The sequence below is a fragment of the Budorcas taxicolor genome, chromosome 13 (genome assembly GCF_023091745.1).
Source record: "Budorcas taxicolor isolate Tak-1 chromosome 13, Takin1.1, whole genome shotgun sequence".
Lineage (NCBI taxonomy): Eukaryota > Metazoa > Chordata > Mammalia > Artiodactyla > Bovidae > Budorcas > Budorcas taxicolor.
Window position 1 is genome coordinate 62549312 of NC_068922.1, and position 23998 is coordinate 62573309.

Sequence of the window (23998 nt, forward strand, 5' to 3'; positions counted from 1 at the left end):
ACAGGGAGGCCTGGCATGCTGCGATTCATGGGGTCACAAAGAGTCCGACATGACTGAGCAACTGAACTGAACTGAACACCTACTGTGTAGTTTCTGAAAAGATGAAACAAGAAGCAGGATAAGTACATTGGGTTGTGAGGATCATGTCTAGGCAGAGCTGAAGTTCCAGAGGATGACATGAGGGTCACAGCTCATAGAACTCAAGGAGGGAAGTACCTTTGAGCCATCTAGTCCAGACACTTCCATTTCTGTCAGCCACCCTGGAGCCCCTGACTGTAAGTACCTAGGGAGGGGCTCAGGCATCTATAATTTAAGGAAACTTAGTAGGTGGTTTTGGTTAGTCTTCTTTTTTTCTTTCCTCTAAGGCTATTGCCCAAAGTAGAAGATGTCAACAAAACCGAAAAAAAAAGATGAAAGAGAAAAGCAAATGGGGCTCAAATCACTTTGAACCCTTGGATGTAGTCTTGGATGAGTCTTTCTCCTTCTCTGGGTTACAAGCTCCCAAGACTTTTCAGCAAGGAGGTTAAACTGATGAATTCTAAGATCTTCTGAGGCTTTGATGTCTCTCTGTTTCCAATGTGGTCGTGTGACCCTCGAGTAGTCATCAGAAGGGAAGAAGCAGATGTGAGTCTACAAGCGTGCTGAGTCAGGATTTACTGTGGGTTTGAAAAGCAGGACCCAAATCACACTGCCTTCAACAAAAATAAAAGATAGGGAGGGAGAAATGTATTTGAACTGGAAAGGCTAGGGCACAGAGGACATCAGGCACAGCTGGATCCAGGCATTGAAAGGGTACAGTGTCTTGTTTCCCTTCATATGGCTTCATTTTCTAGTGAACTTTGCCACATAATTGTATCTTAATTGTATCTTTGAGGACAAAAGCAAACCTAGGCAATCTGTGGAGACCCACAGCCCAGGTCTCCCGCCTTGCAGATGGATTCTTTACCATCTGAGCCACCAGGGAAGCCCCTTTTGTGGGTAGTGAGTTCTTCTCACCAGAATTCTGGGAACATGGTTTCCATGATTCTGTAAAAGTACTCCTAATGTCAGGGGGTAATTGTAGGTGTATTCTTCATGAATCTGGTGTATACGGTTTGTTCTTGCAGGTGTGCATGCATGCATGTTGAATGTGCATGTCTCCATATGTGTAAATATTAATATGCTTGTTCAAGAGTTCCACACACACTGTAGAGAGTAGAGGACAGAGGACCTCAGATAGAAGGGAGACATGGCTTCTCTCCACTTTGGTAGATTTAGTCTAGTGTGCACTAGACTGGGGAGTCCCCCAAAGGGGGGACATTGATCATGTGGTCAAGTTCTGTCTTCATGTGAATCGGAGCCAGTGAACCTCTAAAGGAGTGAGTCACCCTGAGAACATGGTTCCTTAGAAAGTAGAAACTTGTGTGACAGCCCCAGGCCCACCACCAGTGATCAAGCACATCTAGTTAATTTCACCTCAAAGCTCAGGCATGAGAGGAGGCTGACATCAGTACAAGAGGCTGGCTCTGTCCTAGGTGTGGTCCCTGATGAGAAACAGCACCAGCCACTGTCACTCCAGGAGGCCATGGCCAGATGGAGGTGGGATCTTGGCAGGCAGGGAGGCTGAGAAAAGGGAAGAGGCAGGAAGCCTGGGGGAACCATGTGTCCATGTGGCAGCCAGACTCAGGGAGAAAGAAAAGCTGGGAAGAAGAGTCATACAAATGTACAACAATGGTTTTTTTAGAGACTAAGGAAGTTTAGAATCACGGCTAAGAGTCACATCAAGCCACACAGGATCTTAGCAGTCATTGGTCAAGTTCCTGAGCATTTCTGGGGATGAGACCCTTTTCTTCCTAGAGAGTGGACAGCTTTATAGGATGCTCCAGAGAGGCTTGGAGCATTCTAGAGCCAGATCAGGCTCTTGGGGACCCACATGAAAGGAAAGCCCCAGAACAAAGGATGGTAACAAGTTACTGAGGGCAGAGAACAAGGGGAAAAGGTCAAATGATGATAATTTGTTGTGAAAGAAGCCAACCAGAAGATGAGTCAAAGGGAAAGGGAGGCACCACCTTAGGTGGACAGTCACAGAGTTTTTGAAGTGATGTCGAGAGCGAGTGACAGCTAGGGAGAGTTCTGGGGAGAGGAAATGGTCTGTACAGAGTAGCAAAGCAGCAAAGAGGCTCGAATCTTTCTAGAATAGAAGGAAGACAGTAGGGGCCATGGAAGGAGAGGTAGACGGTTTGGAGTGGCATTGAGCAGATGACACAGGGACCATGATGAGGACTTTGGGTTTATATTGAATGAGACCCCTCTGACTGCTGCATTGAGAGAAGAGGGATTGGAGGCAAGTGTGCAGAGGGAGATCACAGATTAGGGAGTCCCCCAAATGCTTTAGCAGAAGATATTATGCAGGCAGATATTGTTGTCTCTCAGAGGGAACTCTACCAATTAAATGATTGGGTAGACTTTGGAGGGTGGTATTGAGCAATGCATCATTACAAACATCTGCCCTGAGGCTGGCTCCACTGTGAGGGATGTGGTGGGGAGCACTCAAAAATCAGAGAAGAGTTGGAAAAACTGACCTCACTAGTCCCTGACCCTGATTCCATGGGGCATAATTCTAGAACGTTCTCTGTCCATGTCTTACTGGGTGACCTCAAGCTCGTTGCTCTCCTTCTCTTGGACTGAGTTTTCAAATGATGACAAAATTAGACTGGATGATCACCATGGGTCCTCCTACCATAACATTCTCCAATTTGTCCACTCTGTCTTTACCCCAGCCCTCCCACCTACAGTGGCCACTATCTTGGCAGTTGGAGGTTCCGTGAGAACCTGCTCTTAGTCTTGGCACAAAGTCCTCTCCATATCCATCCATTCCAATTCAAGCATCCAGGATGACCTTTGTTTTGGAAATACCTCTGGACAGGGATTATTTTCTTTGGAGTCTCCATGATGGCTCTGAACCTGGGGCTTACGTCCATGGGCAGCCTCCACCCCATTGCCATTATATAAGGGCCATCACTACCCAGCAGAATTTCAGGGGACTGTGCAGGGGAACAAGGATTTTGTAAGTATTTTCCTTCAATCCTGTGGAGGGTGGGATTCCCCCTAAAGGTCAACCCACATGGAGACCTTCAGAAGGCTCTGGAGTCAAGAGGCAGAGGGATGGGGCCATTTAAATTAGCTAATATTGTCAGTATGGCAAATTAAAAAATCAATTATATTAGAAGAAGTTTCAAACTGGTGAGCAATGTGGGGTCAAGATGTGGTGCCCGTTTATTTTTCATGCTCTTATTCTTCAAACCTTAATTTTATTGTACTGTATTAGGTAGAGGCTTTTTACTAGGAGTTGGGAATTCAACTAGTCACAGCCCCTATTTAAGGAGCTCACAGCCCAGTGAGAAAGGAGGCAAGTCATCACTAATTGGTACCAAGAATTCTGATCAGAGAATGAAGGCAGCAAGATGGTGGAGTGGGGGCCCCTGACCTGGGAAGGGGCCTAGAGAGGGCTTTATAGAGGATATGATGTCTTATTGAAGCTGGAGACTCAGTAAGAAGTGATTTATGTAAAAATGCAAAGAAGAGGGAAATGTTCCAGGCAGAGAAGCCAGAATATGCAAATGACCTCTGTGTAAAGAGCATCGACCTGGAGTCAAGCATGACTTTCCAAATAGTATCTCCTCTACTCAGTGGCTGTGTATCTTTGTACAAGTTGCTCCAGCTTCCTGACCTGGGCTGCCCGTCTGTAAGAGAGAAGACAGCCACATCTACTTTCAAGCACTGTTGAGTGTAAGTGATAGGTGTTCATTAAAGATCCCGTTTCCCTATGGGTAATTCTCACTCCTGTTCCTCCCATGACAGTCTCGGTGTCAGGACAAGATGTTTCAGCTTTGGAAACTTGTTCTCTTTTGCGGTCTGCTCGCTGGGACTTCAGCGTCTCAGTCTTCTGCTGACAAGAATGCTGTGAACAAGCTAAAATCTGCTCTTGAAGAAGGACTTGTGACTGATGACACTATGTTTGAATGTAAGTCAGCAAGAGGAATGATCAGTGGCACCTAGCAGCTTGACTCGTATATACTGTGCCTGTATTACCAAAGACTGCCACTAGGGGCTGCTCTTTATGGGAGATATTCTGATAGAGGTGGCTATCGGTTCCCGTTTAATTGTTTATTATTTTCCTAGAAATAAGCAGTGCTTAACTAAATATGACTTTACACCTTATATTATCATCATGGCAAACTTTTGTAATATATGTATAAGATAACTTCCTAAAAGTGACATTTCAAAAGTTCAAAACGTATGCACATTTTAAATTATAGGAGATATTGACAAATAATCACCTATGTTAACATTTTCTCCAGTCACACGTGAGAGTACCATTTCTTCTACTTTCTTGACAGCACTGTATGGACAATTGAAATGTTTTGACAGTTCCACAGAAGAAAAGTTATAATTCATCTCACTTAACATTTCACTAATTAAGAAATAATTCACCCATTGTTTTTGTATTTTATCATTTTTGTTGTTTAATTGCTCAGTCGTGTCTGACTGTTTGCACTCCCATGGACTGCAGCACACTAGGCTCCTCTGTCCTTTACTGTCTCCTGGGAATTTACTCAAACTCATGTCCATTGAGTTGATGATGCCATCCAACCATCTCATCCTCTGTCACCCCCTTCACTTCTTGCCCTCAGTCTTTCCCAGCATCAGGGATCTTTTCCAATGAGTTAGCCCTTTGCATCAGATGGCCGAAGTATTGGAGCCTTAGCTTCAGCATCAGTCTTTCCAGTGAATATTCAGGGTTTATTTCCTTTAGGATTGGCTTTTTTTTATCTCCTCGCTGTCCAAGGGACTCGCAACAGTCTTCTCTAGCACCAAAGTTTGAAAGTATCAGTTCTTCAGTGCTCAGCCTTCTTTACGGTCCAATTCTCACATCCATACATGACTACTGGAAAAACCATAGCTTTGACTATGTGGACATTTGTCAGCAAAGTGATGTCTCTGCTTTTTAATATGCTGTCTAGGTTGGTCATAGCTTTTCTTCCAAGGAGCAAGCATCTTTTAATTTCATGGCTGCAGTCACTGTCTGCAACAATTTTGGAGCCCAAGAAGAGAAAGTCTGTCACTATTTTCATTTTCCCCCATCTATTTGCCATGAAGTGATGGGACCAGATGCCATGAACTTCGTTTTTTGAATGTTGAGTTTTAAACCAGCTTTTTCACTCCTCGCTTTCACCTTCATGAGGTGGTACCATCTGCCTATCTGAGGTTATTGATATTTCTCCTGGTAATCTTGATTCCAGCTTGAGCTTAATCCAGCCCAGCATTTCATGTGATGTACTCTGCATATAAGTTAAATAAGCAGGGTGACAATATACACCCTTGATGTACTCTTTTCCCAATTTTGAACAAATCCATTGTTTCATGTCTGGTTTTAACTATTGCTTTTGACCTGCATAAAGGTTTCTAAAGAGGCAATTAAGATGGTCTGGTATTCCCATATCTTGAAGAATTTTCCAGAGTTTGCTGTGATCCACACAGGCAAAGATTTTAGTATAGTCAATGAAGCAGAAGCAGATATTTTTCTGGAATTCCCTTGCTTTTCTTATGATCCAATGGATGTTTGCAATTTGATCTCTGTTCCTCTGCCTTTTCTAAATCCAGCTTGTACATTGGGAAGTTCTTGGTTCATGTATTGTTGAAGCCTAGTTTGAAGGATTTTGAGCATTACCTTGCATGTGAAATGAGTGCAATGGTGTGGTAGTTTGAACATTCTCTGGCATTGCCCTTCTTTGGGACTGAAATGAAAATTACCTTTTCGAGTCCTGTGGCCACTACTGAGTTTTCCAATTTGCTGGCATACTGAGTGCAGCACTTTAAGAGCATGACTTTTTAGGATTTGAAATAGCTCAGCTAGAATTCCATCATCTCCACTAGCTTTGTTCGTAGTAATGCTTCCTAAAGCCCACTTGACTTTGCGTACAGGATGTCTGGCTCTAGGTGAGTGGTCACACCATTGTGGTTATCCTGGTCATTAAGACCTTTTTTGTACAGTTCTTCATATTTTATTAGTCATTTACATATTTTAAATAAATCAAATATTTTATTTATATTTGTAGCATATTCTTCTGTTGGGTTTTTCAATTTTCTTAGTCATTTGTATTACCTAATTGGAAATTAACCCTTACCAAGTCAAGTGGGCCTTAGGAAGCATCACTACAAACAAAGCTAGTGGAGGTGATGGAATTCCAGTTGAGCTATTTCAAATCCTCAAAGATGATGCTGTGAAAATGCTGCACTCAATATGTCAGCAAACTTGGAAAACTCAGCAGTGGCCACAGGACTGGAAAAGATCAGTTTTCATTCCAATCCCAAAGAAAGGCAATGCCAAAGAATGCTCAAACTACCGCACAATTGCACTCATCTCACACGCTAGTAAAGTAATGCTCAAAATTCTCCAAGCCAGGCTTCAGCTTTACATGAACTGTGAAATTCCAGATGTTCAAGCTGGTTTTAGAAAAAGCAGAGGAACCAGAGATCAAATTGCCACATCCACTGGATCATCGAAAAAGCAAGAGAGTTCCATAAAAATATATATTTCTGCTTTATTGACTATGCTAAAGTCTTTGACTGTGTGGATCACAATAAACTATGGGAAATTCTGAAAGAGATGGAAACACCAGACCACCTGACCTGCCTCTTGAGAAGCCTGTATGTAGGTCAGGAAGCAACAGATAGAACTGGACATGGAACAACAGACTGGTTCCAAATAGGAAAAGGAGTACATTAAGGCTGTATATTGTCACCCTGCTTATTTAACTTCTATGCAGAGTACATTATGAGAAATGCTGGGCTGGAGGAAACACAAGCTGGAATCAAGATTGCCAGGAGAAATATCAATAACCTCAGCTATGCAGATGACACCACCTTTATGGCAGAAAGTGAAGAAAAACTAAAAAGCCTCTTGATGAAAGTCAAAGAGGAGAGTGAAAAAGTTGGCTTAAAGCTCAACATTCAGAAAATGAAGATCATGGCATCCAGTCCCATCACTTCATGGCAAACAGATGGGGAAACAGTGGAAACAGTGGCTGACTTTATTTTTGGGGCTCCAAAATCACTGCAGATGGTGACTGCAGCCATGAAATTAAAAGACGCTTACTTAGGAAAGTTATGACTAACCGAGACAGCATATTGAAAAGCAGAGACATTATTTTGCCAAAAAAGATCCATCTAGTCAAGGCTATGGTGTTTCTAGTAGTCATGTATGGATGTGAGAGTTGGACTATAAAGAAAGCTGAGCACAGAAGAATTGATGCTTTTGAACTATGGTATTGGAGAAGACTCTTGAGAGTCCCTTGGACTGCAAGGAGATCCAACCAGTCCATCCTAAAGGAGATCAGTCCTGGGTGTTCATTGGAAGGACTGAGTTTGAAGCTGAAACTCCAATACTTTGGCCACCTGATGTGAAGAGCTAACTCATTTGAAAAGACCCTAATGCTGGGAAAGATTGAGGGCAGGAGGAGAAGGGAATGACAGGATGAGATGGCTGGATGGCAACCCCGACTCAGTTGACATGAATTTGGGTAAACTCTGGGAGTTGGTGATGGACAGGGAGGCCTGGCATGCTGCGGTTCATGGGTTCACACAGAGTCGGACACGACTGAATGACTAAACGGAACTGAAGCCTGGGTAGGTTTAAAACTACCTACCTTCTAGTTAGTCATATCGCTTTATAATTTTGATTTCTTAAGAGAATTTGGCCTTCTTTTCATTTTCTGGAAGCATGACCAGCAAATTGACAAACATTCTTTATAGGAGAAACTAACTTCTGAAAATGACCATCTTTAAACCTTGCCAAGGCTTAGGCAACCTTCAAAGGTACAGAAGGGACTCAGTTTCCAATTTCATTGCTGATAAAACCGAGCTCAGAAGCAGAAGTTTGCCAGATGTGGTTTCCATCTCTGTTTGCCTCATTATAATTAGGTAGATACTGTCCATTGAAAAGCCAAATAGCACTACTATGGTTACATACCTTTTGTTATAGCCTTTTGTTTTTCCTTGAGCTAGATGTTGCCTTGTTTCTCATTTGAATTATTTTCACAATATGTACTCTTAATTCTTTTCACATGTGCCATTCTACATCTGCCATGTCATTTACTCTATCAAATCCCTCTTTTCTCTGAAGACCCCCCAGTAGGACGCTGTCCTCCTGCTTCTGTATGAATTATAGCTTTCTAGGCCTGTTGCAAAGCTGTCATTCAGAGAATCTTATTTGCCACTTTCGTGAGTTGGAGCTATGTTTTTTCCTTGATTCTAGATTTTCCATATTTTAGTCTATTCTAAGTTTATCTCATTAGAGATTCACTAATAGAAGCTGAAGTACAATCAATATACATGATCTGCAAAGTGGATTGATTGCTTTATTGAAGCATAATGAGTATATATATAAATATAAAGGCAGCATGAAAAGAAAAAGTTCTCCCTAGCTGTGTGACTTTGGCCCATTCCTTCATCTTTTGATCCTTCATTTCCTCATCTGAAAGTGCAGATAATATAATACTTGCTTTATGGAGTTGTTATAAAGATTGAATGAAATAACCTAGGCAAAGAGTCTTATTTAGTACGTGGTGCATGAAAATCCCATGGACGAAGGAGCCTGGTAGGCTGCAGTCCATGTGGTCGCTAAGAGTCAGGCACGACTGAGCGACTTCACTTTCACTTTATACTTTAATGCATTGGAGAAGGAAATGGCAACCCACTCCAGTGTTCTTGCCTGGAGAATCCCAGGGTCAGCGGAGCCTGGTGGGCTGCCGTCTATGGGGTCGCACAGAGTCGGACACGACTGAAGTGACTTAGCAGCAGCAGCAGCAGCATAGGAACTGACTCATAAGTTGTGTTCACACTAAACGGAGACTGTTTTTGCAGCTATTGTTAAGGAATCGAAGGTTGATTTCACGTCGTTAGAGGAATCCAAGTGTTCAGAGACGGCCACGGCAATCGTGGACAAGGAGTTTTCTAAAGACTTTCAAGTAGCATACCCATGTTTCTGGTGAGTTCATGCTTCATATTGGAGTTCTTCCTTCCAAAAAAAAGAATACATATCTTTGGGGAAGTAAGTTTAAGATCAAAGACAGAAAAGCAAATAAAAAAAGAATGCATACAAAAGAATGAAATAATGCCATATGCAGCAATGAAAGGATGGATGTGGAGATGACCATACTAAGTGAAAGAAGTCAGACAAAGACAAATATCATATGATGCCATTTATATGTGGAATCTAAAATGTGACACAAATGAAATTATACAAAGCAGAAACAGAGTCATGGACATAAAAAGCTTATGGTTATCAAAAAGGAAAGTGGTATGGAAGATAAATCAGGAGTTTGGGATTAACATAAATATAATACTATATATACAATAGATAGCCAACAAGGACCTACTATATAGCACAGGGAACTATACTCAATATTTTGTAATAACCTATAGAGTAAAAGAATCTGAAATAAAATGTATCTCTACATCTGTATCTATATTTATGTATGTATGTATATATATATATATATATATATATCTGAATCACTCTGCTGTACATGTGAAACTAACACAACATTGTAGAGCAACTATATTAAAATTTTTTAAAAAAACAAATTCATCTCTGGCACATATTCTTCCTTGGAGTCTCGAGAGAAATCACAGTTATCTGATCCTCAGTCTGCCATGCCATCCAATGGAGAGAATCCAACCCCTGAAGAGGGCTCTCATGAAGACCAAAGCAGTCAATGTCTATGAGGCTCAAATGTTCAGCAAAACGCTGGCACAGAGAAGAGCCTAGCAATTGCTGCCAAGAGGAATGACAAAGGTTAATTGTGATTTTTGCACAGGTTAAGAATCAGTTGCATCAAAATTGAGTCAATCACAATCAAAGTGCTTCCTAATGGCTTTAAAGTGACGATCGCCATCACCATTAAGGTCACCGTGACTCTGTGAGTATGTATTAGAATCGGGGTTTGGGAGAGGCAGTGCATTATGGCCAATAGATCTCCAATCTGGAATCAGGCACTTTTCCACACTGTTGCCTTGGTCTCCCAATCTGTAAAATAAGGAGGCTTTTGCAACTCCTAAATCCTTAGCTTTGAAATGTTCTAAGAAACATTGGTGACAACCAAGTTTTTTAAAATCCCCAATAAAATACATTTCTAAAATCATAACACTTATCTAATATAACAGTTGAAAATTGAGAAGACATGAACATTTATAACTCTTTGGCAAAATTTTCTGCAGCATTATTTTGTCTCCCAAGATTCTCTTTAAATAGCAGTGACAAGTTTAGATCATATAGTAACATACAGTGTGTAACAAAGGGTATGTGAATATCATATGGAAAACAGAATTTTAAAGCATTTTAATTACTCCCATATACAAAGAGATAGGAAAATGAGGATGTGTAGAAGAGTTTTTATAAATTAAGTAATAATTTTTATAAATTCATTAAGTATAAGTGAATTTATAATCACTCACTATAAATGAATGATTTCATTATTCATTAGCTATGAGATCTTGAAATAGCTATTTAACCTCTCTATACCAAGTGTTTCCATGTTCTGAAAATAGATATAGTAATAGACTTTTCCTTCATGGTATTGCTGTCATGATTAAATGGGTTAATCCAGGTCAAATGCTTTTTTAAAATACCTAACACAGAATTTGTGCTCAAGAAATATTAACTATTATTTTTATTTTAATCATCAGTGTTATATAAAATTTGAAATGAGTCCAACACATGTGGCCAGGAGAAGAAACTCCTAATGTAAGAATATCGATTCCATAAAGAATATAGACAATATTGACATTTCCCATAGATATCCTATATAATGTCCACAGAGAGAGGGACCCAGGGGCAATGTGAAGGGACTTCTCCACCTCTGTTCACTGTAAATCTTATTCCCTGCAGGCCTCCGTGGGGCACGATTATTAACCTGACCCTCAACTTGGTCCTCCAGAGAACTGTCACCATTGAAACTGGTGTTGTTATTATTGAAGGATGCACCCACATACCAGCCAGGATCATACTCCCCTCACTGAAAAGGTCAGATCCATTGATCTCAAAAGAGTGGAGATCCCAGAGGAGTTGGGAACCATAAATTCAGCCCTATTCCTTACCTGGGAGGGAGCAGAATATGGTAAAGAAGAGGGCAGACTCTGAAGTCAAATTAGCTTTGCCACTAACTTGTGGTTTTGTAATCATTTTAGCTCTAAGAGCTCTGGTTTTCATATCTTTAAACTGAGGGTGATAGTAATATCTAATTCATAGACTACTGTGTTGACCAAATGAGAAAATGCAAGTGGTTTAGCATACAGCCTGGCATATACTAAGCTCTCAGTAATAATAATTTCCATGCTGACTTTCTGTCTCTTGGTTCTTCCTCTTTCTGAGACAGGAATGTTGACATCGCCAATCATAACTGAATTTGCACATTTCACCTTTCTTTTTATCTGTTTTTGCTTTATGCTTTTTGAGTCTCAAAGTGCATGCACATTTAGTATTGTTATGTCTTCTTGAGGACCTGACCTTTTTGTTATTATATAATGTCTCTCAATAGTAATAATAATTCACTGTGTTTACCTTCTTGTCTCCAGTTAAGAAAAGGCAAGAGAAGTAGCAAATGCCTACCATGGGCTCTAATTTCAGATTGTCCCCAAATCATCCTCCACCCACTGAGAAATTCCCAAAATGTAATCTTGAAAACTGAATCCTCTCCATTTAAACCATTGATCCCTGGTAACTCACAAAATCTGCATCTGAAACTGTGTGCTTGAAAGAGCAGGTTTAGCCCAGGGAAGAGGGTGGAAGGAGAAGGGCTGACCCTGGTCACAGCTGGGAGAGGACAAGTGGTCTGGAAGCTGAAGGCTGGGGCAGGTTGGTCTTGGTAGGGAAAAAGGCTGAGACATGAGCAGAAGTCAATCCATCCTGCACCAACAAGGGATCTGATCACAGGTTGCCTCAAGACCCCTAGAACCAAAGAAAGCTTATGCAGCCTACCATCACTTGGAAAGACTGAGCTGTAAATCCAAATGCCTGAGCCCTGCTGGACACTGCCTGGCCTATAGCCTCAGGGAAATCATCCTGCCTTCTGGGTCTCAGTGTCCGTATCTGTAAAATGGCATTCCACTCTGCTGCTCCAAATCCTTTTGGGGCTTTTCTCTCCACCTTGAGTAAAATCCCAAGCCCTCCCCAGGGCCATCTAGGCTCTGGTCTGATCTGGATCCACCCTCATATCACTGTGCTCTCCACCTTGCCCACCCTTCCCTAGACACACTAGCTTTTGCTCTGTGCCTCAGACAAACTCCTTCTACCTCAAGACCCATGCGTGTGTTGCTCTGGCACCTAGAACATCTATTCCCCCATCCCACATCAATGACTCTCTCATCATTCAGGGTCTAAAACAAAGTTCCTCCTCTTCTCCCTTGTAAGAATCTGCTCTTGCCCTTCTGAATACCTGCCACCAATTGTCATTATATATTTAAATGTAGGCTTATTTCATTTATTCCTTCAGCCAAAAATATGTTGAACATCTCCTCCATGCTAGACAGCCACCATTCTGAGCTCTGGAGAGTGCATTGGTGATTGCAGGCAAAGAAATTGTTCTCATGGAGCTTATTCTCTTAAGGGAATGACAAAAAGACAAACATTCAGTCCAACAATAAACAGCCCATGAGGAAAATGTCAGATGGCAATCATCCCTGGGCAGAGCAGCACACTTAGCAGGGGACTATGACACAAAGCCCTCCATTAGGCAGCAGTCAGGGAGGACTGCCCTGAGGAGGTGACAGTTTTGCTGGGGGCTGAAGATGGGAAGGAACCAGCCTTAGGAAAACTTGTTTCATATTTGGTACCAGGTTGGAAGCTGCTTGTGTTTTGCTCATCCCTGTGTTCACAGTCTGGCTTGGTTCTTGGCACATAGTTGGTGTTGTATAAATATGTGTTGAATGAATGAATGGAAGGATGGATAGACAAACAGATGAACAGAGAGATGATGTATCAAGTCTCAAGGTTGTGATGAGATTCTCTGGAGCTCTTGGGATGAGCTACTAGTCAGCCAAGGGGTTCTAAGTGCTGATGCCCCTGGGTAGAGGCTCAAGTCACCTGACTTCAAGGTGTTCTTCTATCTCCCGCCCTCTTCCCACTCCCTCTTCTTGGCTGCTCTGACAGCTTCACTGATCTTTATCAGTTTCTCCTCTAGCCCCTTTGGATCACTCAAGGAAATCAACAACACTGCTGTCACATTTGTGAATGAGGTGGAGACCTTCGTAGTGCAGTCCATGGTGAGTCCTCCACTCCTGGGGACCCAGAGCCAGGCCTGGTGGGGGGCAGGTGTGACATTCCTAGGCAGGCTATACTCTCTGGGCACCTTCATTTCTGAGGGACCTACTTCACTTTGGGCTGTCAGCTGCTGCCTCCCCTCCTGGCCTGTGGAGGAGGTGAGCAGGGGCCTGACATTAGCTAAATTCACTGGGTCCCACACTTAAACAATTTGCCATATACATGTATGGCCAGTAGGCCTTTTAGCACTATTCTTCTTTATTTAACACAATTTCATGTAATTTATTTAAATAAAAAAACTATACCTACCATAAGTAAATTTACTGTGCATCATACACATACCCATATGTACCATGTACCAGAAAATCCTAAAGATTCTAAATTAGTCACTCTGGAAGGGAACTGGGAATCTCAGGTTATAGAAGAGAAATCCTCCAGGTGGCTCTGTGATTTACTGAACTGGAGGATCGCTGCTCAAACTGTGGTCCTCAGACCAGCAGCACTGACCTCATCTGGGCACTTGCTTTAACTGCAAACTCTCAGGTCCTACCCTAGACCAGCTGACCCAAGAATCTGCATTTTAATGAGATTTCCTGGGAATTGTATGCACACAAAATCATGGGAAACACTGCTCTATGGTTCCCAGAGTGTCATTTAAAATTCCAGTGTTCCAAAGGTCAAGGTTTACAGAGCATAGAGTTCTGGGATATTCACCATCTAGATTCTTAAGGTCCTAGGATATTAATGTTCTGAGTTATTAGGATTCTAATGTCCTCTGGTTTTCATTGCTCCAGAATCCTAAGACTCAAAAATTCTAAGGTCCCAAGTAGTGAGCATCTCCGCAGGAGGCAGGCAGGATGTGTCCTGTGGATAATGATCGGTCCTCTTCCCCTCCCATCTCTCCTCTCATTCTTCCCCATCCCAACCTCTTTCCTGCCTTCCTCTCTCCATCTCTCACTGTGTCTCTCTCTACCTGATTCCCTGTGGCCTCAGGTGTGCCCACGAATCTACACCATCATCAGCTCCCTGGATGTGAGTTTTATTAAGGAAGTCATCGGTAAGTCACAGCCTGGGAAAGAGGTGAGGGGGCTCCCTCTGCAGCCTTCCAAGGGGCAGGTACCCTGCTCTATGCATATCCCACCTGCAGATCTGGTCAGGAGACCCTGGAGAAGTTCAGGACCTCTTGTCCTGGGCAAGTCTGGAGAGTGTGGCCGGAGGGGTCCCTGCAGACTGAGGGGTCTCTACTGCCCTCCTTTGTCAGACCGGCAGAACCTGCTGCCCAGAATGATGTGAGAAAGAGGACAGGCCAGATCTGGGTTCAAATCCTGGATCTGCTCTCAGCAACTGTGGGATTGCAGTCAACTGACTCCACCTCTCTGAGCCTCGGCTTCCTCCCAGGTGAAAGGAGATTGTAATCACTGCTGAGCTGATGAGTGGATTTAAAGAAAAATCAGAAAGAGCCTAATATTCAGTGCATGCGTGCAAAGTCACTTCAGTTATGTCCAACTCTCTGTGACCCCACAGACTGTAGCCCACCAGGCTCCACTGTCCATGGGATTCTCCAGGCAAGAATACTGGAGTGGGTTGCCATGCCCTCCCCCAGGGGATCTTCCCGACCCGGGTCTCTTACATCTCCTGCACAGGCAGGCAGGTTCTTTACCACTAGCACCTAGTAGGCATTGCTAATAAACACGGCCCCTTCCTGCTCCCTTCTTATGAGGAGCTGTGGCTTCACCTCCAGTCCCTGGGGGCTTTCCTTGACTTGGGTCTCTGGCGTGACTGGGGTTGCTGGGTCTGTGGGGCAACAGAAATGGGTGAATGACAGTGTCAGAGTCCTGGAAGTGGTCCTTCTAGAAAATAGCCACAGGCCCAGTTCCTTGGGTGATCCCTCTGTGCTTCCTATATAATATCTCATTGGATCCTTGCAATGACCCTGTGGGGATGGGTAGTATCATCATCCCATTTACAGATGCACTAACTGAGGCTCAGAGAGATGGAGTGACATGCAAGAGGTCCCGTGGCTATCAAGTCTGACCTGCTGGAGGGTGGTAGCTGCTGGTGTCTGATTTCTATTCAGCTTCCAGTGCTAGGAGCTTCCCTTGTGGATCAGCTAGTAAAGAATCTGCCTGCAATGCGGGAGACTTGGGTTCGATTCCTGGGTTGGAAAGATCCCCTGGAGAAGAGAATGACTACCCATTCTGGCCTGGAGAATTCCATGGACTGTATAGTCCATGGGGTCGCAAAGAATCGGACACGACTGAGATTTTCACTTTCACTTCACTTCCAGTGCTAGAGCCTGAGAACTGCTACTCATATTTTTCCTTCAGGTGAACTTCAGAAAACCCAAGTGGAAGTCAAAACTGAAGAGCGCAGATAAAGAAAATCGCTGCAATGCCCACTTGCTGGTGAGGGCCTGAGGGAAGATGAACACCCCCCAACAGGGGCCTGTGGAGAAGCAGAAGCAAAGCTTGGCCTCTCTTCGTTCTCTAGTGGCAGGCTGAGCCCTGATCAGGTCACACCGAGTCCTGACCCTTAATCCCACACCCAGACTGCACTTGATTCTGCTCGCTGACTAAGCCTGGAACAGTCAGACTGAAGTTTAACCCCTGTTGTTGCCTGAGCCCTGATGCTGGTCACAGATAGAGACCTGACCTGTATCGCAGTCTGATCCCTGATCCTGATCATACACTGAGCCCTGAGCCCTAGCTCTTCATGGGCCCTGATCAGTCTTTTCACATTGGTCATTGTTGCTAAGGTGAGGGGGTGGGAAGGTGAGGGGATGGGGAGTGTTCAGTTCCAGGTGCCAGAGAAAGACCCCAAACCACAGGTGCCAGTCCCTCCCTGAGCCTCTGGGCTCACAGGGTTTGGGAGGAAGCACTCCGGCAGCTGTGCCTGGTAAACGCAGGAGCTGGTAAGGACCCAGGGTGTCCCTGTCTCACACCAGGATCTCCTTCCAGGTTGGTTCCTGGGGATGTGACTGGATCTCTGTACTGTCTTCCTCTAGGACAGTCGGTGCTGCCACCATCCCCCAGGAGTGACAACTGAGCCCAGTCAAAGGACACCTCTCAGATACTCCTCGCAGTCAGGATACCCTATGCTCATCACCCTCCACCCCCAGCATTAAAAAGCCATTTCAGCACCTCTTGTGTGGCCTGTTTCATTCCTTCCATTGGGATTTCGGGGGAGGTGAGGTATGGGCCTTAGGGACAGGAGAGACCTGGATCTGAAGGTGGAAGGGACATTTGGGATTATCCAGCCGCAACTTCTTGTTTTACAAAGGGAAACACTGAAGCCCAGGATGGGCAAGAAAGTGACCTGAGGTCACACTGAGACAGCCTCTCTGTGCTTCTGCTAATACCACCACCTTGATGGAGTGCTGCCTTCACCAGCACACCTGACCTCACGACCCCCTCACAACACCCGTTTGCCAGGAGATATGGCTTTTGTCCCCATTGAACAGATGAGGAAACTGAGGCTCATAGAGGACAAGTGACTCATCAAGTGGCAGGGCTCTGATGTAAACCCATGGTCCTGGGACCACTTGCTCAGAGGTGACACCCTGGCTCCCAGTACTCAGCCACCTCTCCCCTGACCTCAGCAGGTCCCATCATCCTAGCCCTGCTCTCTTCCAAGCAGGCCTGATGAGGTCTTCTTGAGTCCTCCCTTCCTTCCCAACACACAAGCCCTCAGTTTCCCCTTTGCCCTGGAAGAAGGAGGACCATGCCCCTTACTCACTGTTGCATCACCTCTTTGGAGGAATGATCCAGGCTATCCCTCAGGGTCCCTGCAGCCTCTCTTATCCAGGGGCGCATCTGAGCATCTGACTTTCCTGCCAAAAGGCCCAGGGAACCTTTGCGCATTTGGCCAAGCAGCCATCTCAGTGCTGTGTGCAATTCTGTGAGGGAAGAACCACCATCATCTTTGTGTGAGACTAAGGTTATGAGAGACCAGGGTCACACAGAGGCCTGCATGAGCAGTTATTTCACCCAAGAGCTTTCTACCCGATGAAGGCTGCCTCACAAGGTCAAATCACCTCAGGGGGCCCTTGAGCCCCTGGGGCTGCCTACGGGAGACTTCAACCATCTCTCCTTAGCTCTGCCGAGTGGACCTTAGTTCAGGCTGTGCCAGGACTCCTGACAAGGCGTAGGGTGAGGGGTTGGACAGAACTGAACTTGGCTTACCTGGCCTCTGCCCCTTGCTAGCTGTATAATCTCAAGTAAGTTACTCTTGGAACCACAAATCTCTCACCTGCCAAATAGGCAGTAAACGCTCCCTCATTGTGCTGTTGTGAGTTTTAAATGAGTCAATGAGTGGAAAATGCTTAACCAGGGTCTGACATTGGTGAGCACAAGTCAGGCCCCACCCACTGGAATTACTGTCAGTGTTGAGAAACCTCATATTAAGTCTTTATACACTGTATCTCATTAGATTCTGATATCTACTGAGTGATGCAGTGAATGGTTCTTGGGGTAACTGAGTCTCAGAGAGGTGAAGCAACTTCCCAAGGGCCACACAGCTGGTCCGAGGCAAAGCTGGATTCCATTTGAAGTTAGTCTCCTCCAGAGCTGGTTCTTCCCCTGCTGCCCATGGAAGACAGATCAGAGTTTTCCTCTCTGACTCTGTTTTGTGACTATCTCAACTTCCACAAAAAATATACAAGAAGGTCTCAAAATTGAAGACTTCTTTTGGGCAGCCACCCACTTGACCTAGTGCAAGCTGTTCCATCTACCATTCCTTCTCTCTCTCCAGCTTCTCAATCCTCCTCAGCCCCACAGCTCTGCTCAAGAGCTGTCTTCCAGCTAAGTGGGGGCCACTCCTCAATGTTTCCCAAAATAAGAGGCCATGTTTTGCAACTGGGAGGTCTAAACAAGCTATCTTGTCATTACTGTCCAATACAGACAGAGGGTTCAGGAAGTGTCAGCTCTCATTATTATAGTTTACACTTTTTAAATCCTTTTTTCCATTTTATTGAGAAGTAATTGACATTCAATCAAAATAAGTTGAAGGATGGTTTGATTTTTGTGTATTCAGTTCAGTTCAGTTTAGTTCAGTCGCTCAGTCCTGTCCGACTCTTTGCAACCCCATGAACCTCAGCACACCAGGCCTCCCTGTCCATCACCAACTCCCGGAGTCCACCCAAACCCATGTTCATCGAGTTGATGATGCCATCCAGCCATCTCATCCTCTGTCATCCCCTTCTCCTCCTGCCCTCAATCTTTCCCAGCATCAGGGTCTTTTCCAATGAGTCAGCTCTTCGCAACAGGTGGCCAAAGTATTGGAGTTTCAGCCTCAACATCAGTCCTTCCAAAGAACACCCAGGGCTGATCTCCTTTCGGATGCACTGGTTGGATTTCCTTGCAGTCCAAGGGACTCTCAAGAGTCTTCTCCAACACCACAGTTCAAAAGCATCAATTCTTTGGCACTCAGATTTCTTTACAGTCCAACTCTCACATGCATACATGACCACTGGAAAAACCATAGCCTTGACTAGACAGAACTTTGTTGGCAAAGTAATGTCTCTGCTTTTTAATATGCTGTCTAGGTTGGTCATAACTTTCCTTCCAAGGAGTAAGCGTCTTTTAATTTCATTGCTGCGATCGCCATCTGCAGTGATTTTGGAGCCCCCAAAAATAAAGTCAGCCACTGTTTCCCCATCTATTTCCCATGAAGTGATGGGACCAGATGCCATGATCTTAGTTTTCTGAATGTTGAGTTTTAAGCCAACTTTTTCACTCTCCTCTTTCACTTTCATCAAGAGAGGCTCTTTAGTTCTTCTTCACTTTCTGCCATAAGGGTGGTGTCATCTGCATATCTGAGGTTACGTGTATTATGAGATGACTATGACAATAAGTTCAGCTAACATTCATCTTCTCATACAAATGCAATAAAAAGAAAAAAAGTAAAAAATATTTCTTTGTGATGAGAACTCTTAGGATTTGCTCTCTTAACTTTCCTCTGTATCATACATCATTGTTAAGTTTAGTCACCATGTTGTATAATACATTTTTAGTGCTCATTGATTTTAGAAATGGAAGTTCCTATCTTTTGGCCATCTTCCTCCAGTTGCCTCTCCCTCAACCTCCTCCTTTGATATTCATAAGTCTGATCTGTTTCTCTTTGAGTTTGGTGGGTTTGTTTTTTTTTTAGATTCCACACGTAAGTGAGATCACACAGTATAGGTCTTTCTCTGTCTAACTTATTTCACTTATCATAATGCCTTCAAGGTCCAGCCATGTTGTCACAAATAGTAGGATTTCCTCATTTTAAATGACTAAATAATATTCCACTGTGTATACATACTATAACTTATTTATTTATTCATCCACCAATGAACACAAGTGTTTCTGTGTGTTGGTTATTATAAATAATGCTGTTATAAACATAGAGGTGCAGACATCTTTTCGAGTTAGTGATTTCATTTCTTTTGGATATATTCCCAGAAGAAGAATTGCTGGATCACATAATAGTTCCATTTTTAATTTTTTGAGGAATTTCCATACTGTTTTCCATAATAGCTACACCAGTTTATATTCTTACCAACAAATGTGCATGGGTTCCCCTTTCTCCACAACCTCATTTTTTATCTCGTCATTTTGATGATGGTCATTTGAACAGACATTAGATATCTCCTTGTGGCTTTAACTTGCATTTCCCTAGTTACTAGTGATGTTGAGCATGTTTCCGTGTACCTGTTGGTCTTTCACACATCTTCTTTGAAGAAATATCTATTCAAGTCCTTTGCCCATTTTTCATTTTATGTTTTGTTTCTTGTGTTGTTGTTTTTCTTTTTTTCTTCTCATTATAAAAGCCCATGTTTTGAAAAAAATGATCCACCTTTAGTACTTCCTAAAAATATTTTATCATTAAATACCACGTATTTATCCTCAGTATGGAATAACTAGTATAAGAGCACAATTTTTATAGTTTATATTTGAGTTGGCTTAGATGACCATTTTGGGCAGTATACCAGTCAACTGGGTTTTTCATTCATGTGTGCAGGTATACATTGAGTAAGTATTTACTGAGCATCTGTTGTGTGCTAAGAAACTCCTAGTAATTATAGGAGTAAAAAAAACAGCTATCACAAAATAGCTCATGTCACTGTTTTGTCTTTTATTGCTATTAAGTTGTTTGCATTCTTTATATATTTAGGATATTAACCCCTTATCAGGTACATGGTTTGTAAATCTTTTTTTAATAGCATGCCTTGTCTTTTCCTTTTACTTTTTTTTCTTTTTTTTTTTTTTTTGCTGTTCTTGTTATGTAGAGATTTTTAGTTTGATGTAGTTCCCTTGTTTGTTTTTTAGTTTGTTGCTTATGTTTTAGGTATCACATCCAAAGGTCATTACCAAGACCCATGTCAAGAAACTTTATTCCTATGTTTTCTTTATCCCTCCTTTGTTTCTGAAGGACAGCTTTTCCAGGTATAGAATTCTTGGGTGACAGTTCTTTTTCATATATTTTGAATGTCATCTCATTCTCTCTCGGTCAGAATAGTTTCTTTAAGGAAATCCGCCAGTCATCTCATGGGATTCCCTTGTATGTAAGAAGGATTCGCTTCTGGTTTTTCTCTTGCTGCTCTTAAAATTCTTTCTTTGCTTTGAATTTTGAGGATAGAGTTATAATGTATCTTCATATAGATCTATTCAGATTCCATCTATTTAGGGTTCTTTGGATCTCATGGGTCTGGATGTCCATTTCTCTCCCCAGGTTTAGGAGTTTTAGCTATTATGGCTTTAAATATACTTTCTGTCCTTTTTCTCCCCTCCTCTGGAATTCCCATAATGAAAATATTATTTCTTTTCATTGTGTCCCTTAATTTCCATGAAAGTGAAAGTGAAAGTCACACAGTCATATCTGACTCTTTGCGAACCCATGGACTGGTCCGTGGAATTCTCCAGGCCAGAATACTGGAATGGGTAGCCTTTTCCTTCTCCAGGGGATCTTCCCAACCCAAGGATCAATAATTTCTTCACTCTTTTTCCTTTTCGCTCTTCTGACTGGCTTATTTCTAATGTCATATCCTCCTGGTTGCTGATTCTTTCTTCATTATGGTTAAATCTACTTTTGAAACTTTTCATTGACTTTTTTCAATTTAATTATAGTATTTTCAACTCTGGGATTTCTGGGGTTTTGTTTTTTTTATGGTTGCAATTTCCTTATTGAACTTCTCATTTTATTCATGCATTGGTTTCTTAATTTTGTTTAGTTGTCTGTGTTTTCTTACAGTTTGCTAAACTTCCTTAGACTCATTTGAAAAGACCCTGATGCTGGAAAAGACTGAAGGCAACAGGGGAAAGGGATGACAGAGGATGAGATGGTTGGATAGCATCACCAACTCAGTGGACATGAGTTTGAGCAAACTCCAGGAGATGGTGAAGGACAAGGAAGCCTGGTGTGCAGCAGTCCATGGAGTCACATAGAGTCAAGCACGACTGAATGACTGAACAACAAAACATCCTTAAGAGGATTATTCTGAATTCTTTGTCTGACAGTTCACAGATCTTCGTTTCTTGAGGATCATTTATAGAACTGTATTAGTTTCCTTTCACAGTATCATAGTTCACTGATTTTCTGTGTATGATCCTTGATTCCTTACACTGGAATCTGCACATTTGAGTCTTCTTCCAGACTTTATAGGTTTGCTTTAGCTGAGACAGTTCTTCACCAGTCAGCTCAGCTGTATTTTTGGGGTGGTGTGTCTGCTGGTGATGTCCTTGGGCATAATAATGGTTGGGGTGAGGCAACTGTTTGAGCTCTGAGGATGGGGGTGGGGTGTGCCTCTGCCTGAAGACAGCTGGATAGGACTGCTGGCTTAATTTCCTACCTTGGCGAGGCTGTAAGATGGGCTCTAAGGTTACCTGGATTCTCTGGCCAGACTTACTAGATGATCAAGACTTGATACTATTTGTAGTAGGAGGTGCAGCAGGACAGGACCCAGTATCTGTACAGCTTGTTGTTGGTAAGCCTGCATGTGCACTGAATTCCCTAGTCAGGTGAGACCATCAGTTTTGCTCTGCAAGCAAGGGAAGCCAGGAACTGTGCTCTCTTCAAATGCTTCTGCACTTGGGAGTGTTGAATGGGTGACACAACTTCCTGCTGCTCTGGGTAGGTTCCCTAGCTAAACTGGCCGAAGACTGTGTTGAGCAATGAAGTGAGTGAGTGAGTGAAGTCGCTCAGTTGTGTCTAACTCTTTGCAACCCCATTGACTGTAGCCTGCCAGGCTCCTCCATCCATGGGGTTTTCCAGGTAAGAGTACTGGACTGGGTTACCATTTCCTTCTCCAGGGGATTTCCCAGCCCAGAGATCGAACCCAGGTCTCCCACACTGCAGGTAGCCTCTTTACCATGCGAGCCAGCAGGGGAGCCCCTATCAAAGGGGCTATCAATTAGATTCCCTGCCCAGGTAGGAGAAGCAGCTCCAAAGCTGGTAAAACTTTGTGCTTGTTGTCTAAATTCAAACCAACCCACACCCCCAAGTTTCCTGAGTGAACAGAGTCACTACCTTTCCTTTGCAAACTCTGGGCTCTGCCTGCCCTTCTCTAGGCTCCAGCTGGGCAGCACAGCTTCTAGGAGTTGGCATTAGCCCTTCTGGACAGAAGGGCCGGAAGACACTCTCCACAGCGAGTGGGGCTAGGACTCCCCTCCCTGCCTGTGCATGGACAAACTGAGCTCTAGGACCAGCAAAACTCCTTGTCTGAGGATCTGAATCAGGTAGAACTGCTCCTGGCCAAGTTCCCTCATCAGAGTGCACCCCCAACTTGGTTCTGCCGATGGACGAAACCACTGGTTTTGATGACTGCTTGGATGCTCCAAGTATGAACTTGGTCTGCCAAGATCCATGTGCTGTTTTTGCAAAGCCCCTTCCCCTTTTCCCAGGTGGCTCAGTGGTAAAGAAACTGCCTGCCAATGAAGGAGACATAGGAGATGCAGGTTCAATCCAGGAAAGAGCCCCTGGAGAAGGAAATGACAACCCACTCCAGCATTCTTGCCTGGAGAATCCCACGGACAGAAGAATCTGGTGGGCTACCATCCATGGGATTGTAAAGATTCAGACACAATTGGGCATGCAATACTTCCTCTCGCTTCTCCAGCAGTCAGTTTCCCGGTGGTTGAGCCTTTACAGAATCCCTGGCAGTCCCCATGCTGTGAAATAAGAATGAAGGCATCCCCCAAATCAACCCCAATGCTGAGGAGGCTCTGGTTGCCCCCCAGGGTTCTCTTTTCCCTCTGGAGGCTCAGCGGAGACTTCTCCATGTGGTGCTGTGCTGGCCTAGAAGAGGCCAACGTGGAGCTGCTTCTTACCCTTCTAAGGTGATCTGCCCTGATTCTCCGTGGTGTGGAGGGTGCTTCAGCCTCACTAGGATCCTCTCAGTGGTGTCTTGTTCTTGAATCATTGTTAGTTGTTCTTCTTGTGACAGGAGCAAAGTCAGAAGTGAACTATGTCTCCATTTGGTGACATCACTCTCTCACTTTCCTTATTCATCTCTGCCCCACAAGCCTGTGAACTCCTTGAGGGCCAGTACCTCTGTCTTCTCAACAATCCCAGTGTCCAGTAAAGGACCAGATGTAATACAGGCACTAATCAGTGTTCAATGAATCAGTGAGTGAATGAACCTCTTTTTGACTGTACACAGTCAGACATCATCTCCAGGACAGCTAAGTGGGTGGTGAACAGAAAAATTCTAGCAACTCAGGA

The 23998-nt window shown here is 43.6% G+C and overlaps 1 protein-coding gene across 1 annotated transcript; it reads left to right on the forward strand.

Moving 5' to 3' along the window:
• Positions 1-3858: 3858 nt before the first annotated feature.
• LOC128058014 (short palate, lung and nasal epithelium carcinoma-associated protein 2B-like) lies at positions 3859-15677 on the forward strand. The gene is made up of 7 exons (XM_052650394.1): positions 3859-4003; positions 8905-9028; positions 9861-9962; positions 10931-11065; positions 13209-13302; positions 14294-14357; positions 15628-15677. The coding sequence occupies exons 1-7, from the start codon at positions 3859-3861 to the stop codon at positions 15675-15677; spliced, it is 714 nt and encodes a 237-aa protein (XP_052506354.1).
• The last annotated feature ends 8321 nt before the right edge of the window (positions 15678-23998 follow it).

Bases quoted from the DNA above. Each gene is read 5' to 3' on its own strand.
- LOC128058014 (XM_052650394.1), top strand. From the start codon at position 3,859: ATGTTTCAGCTTTGGAAACTTGTTCTCTTTTGCGGTCTGCTCGCTGGG. The intron at 11,066-13,208 runs GTCAGATCCATT...GATCTTTATCAG, and splicing joins ATACTCCCCTCACTGAAAAG to TTTCTCCTCTAGCCCCTTTG. The intron at 14,358-15,627 runs GTAAGTCACAGC...TTTTTCCTTCAG, and splicing joins TTTTATTAAGGAAGTCATCG to GTGAACTTCAGAAAACCCAA.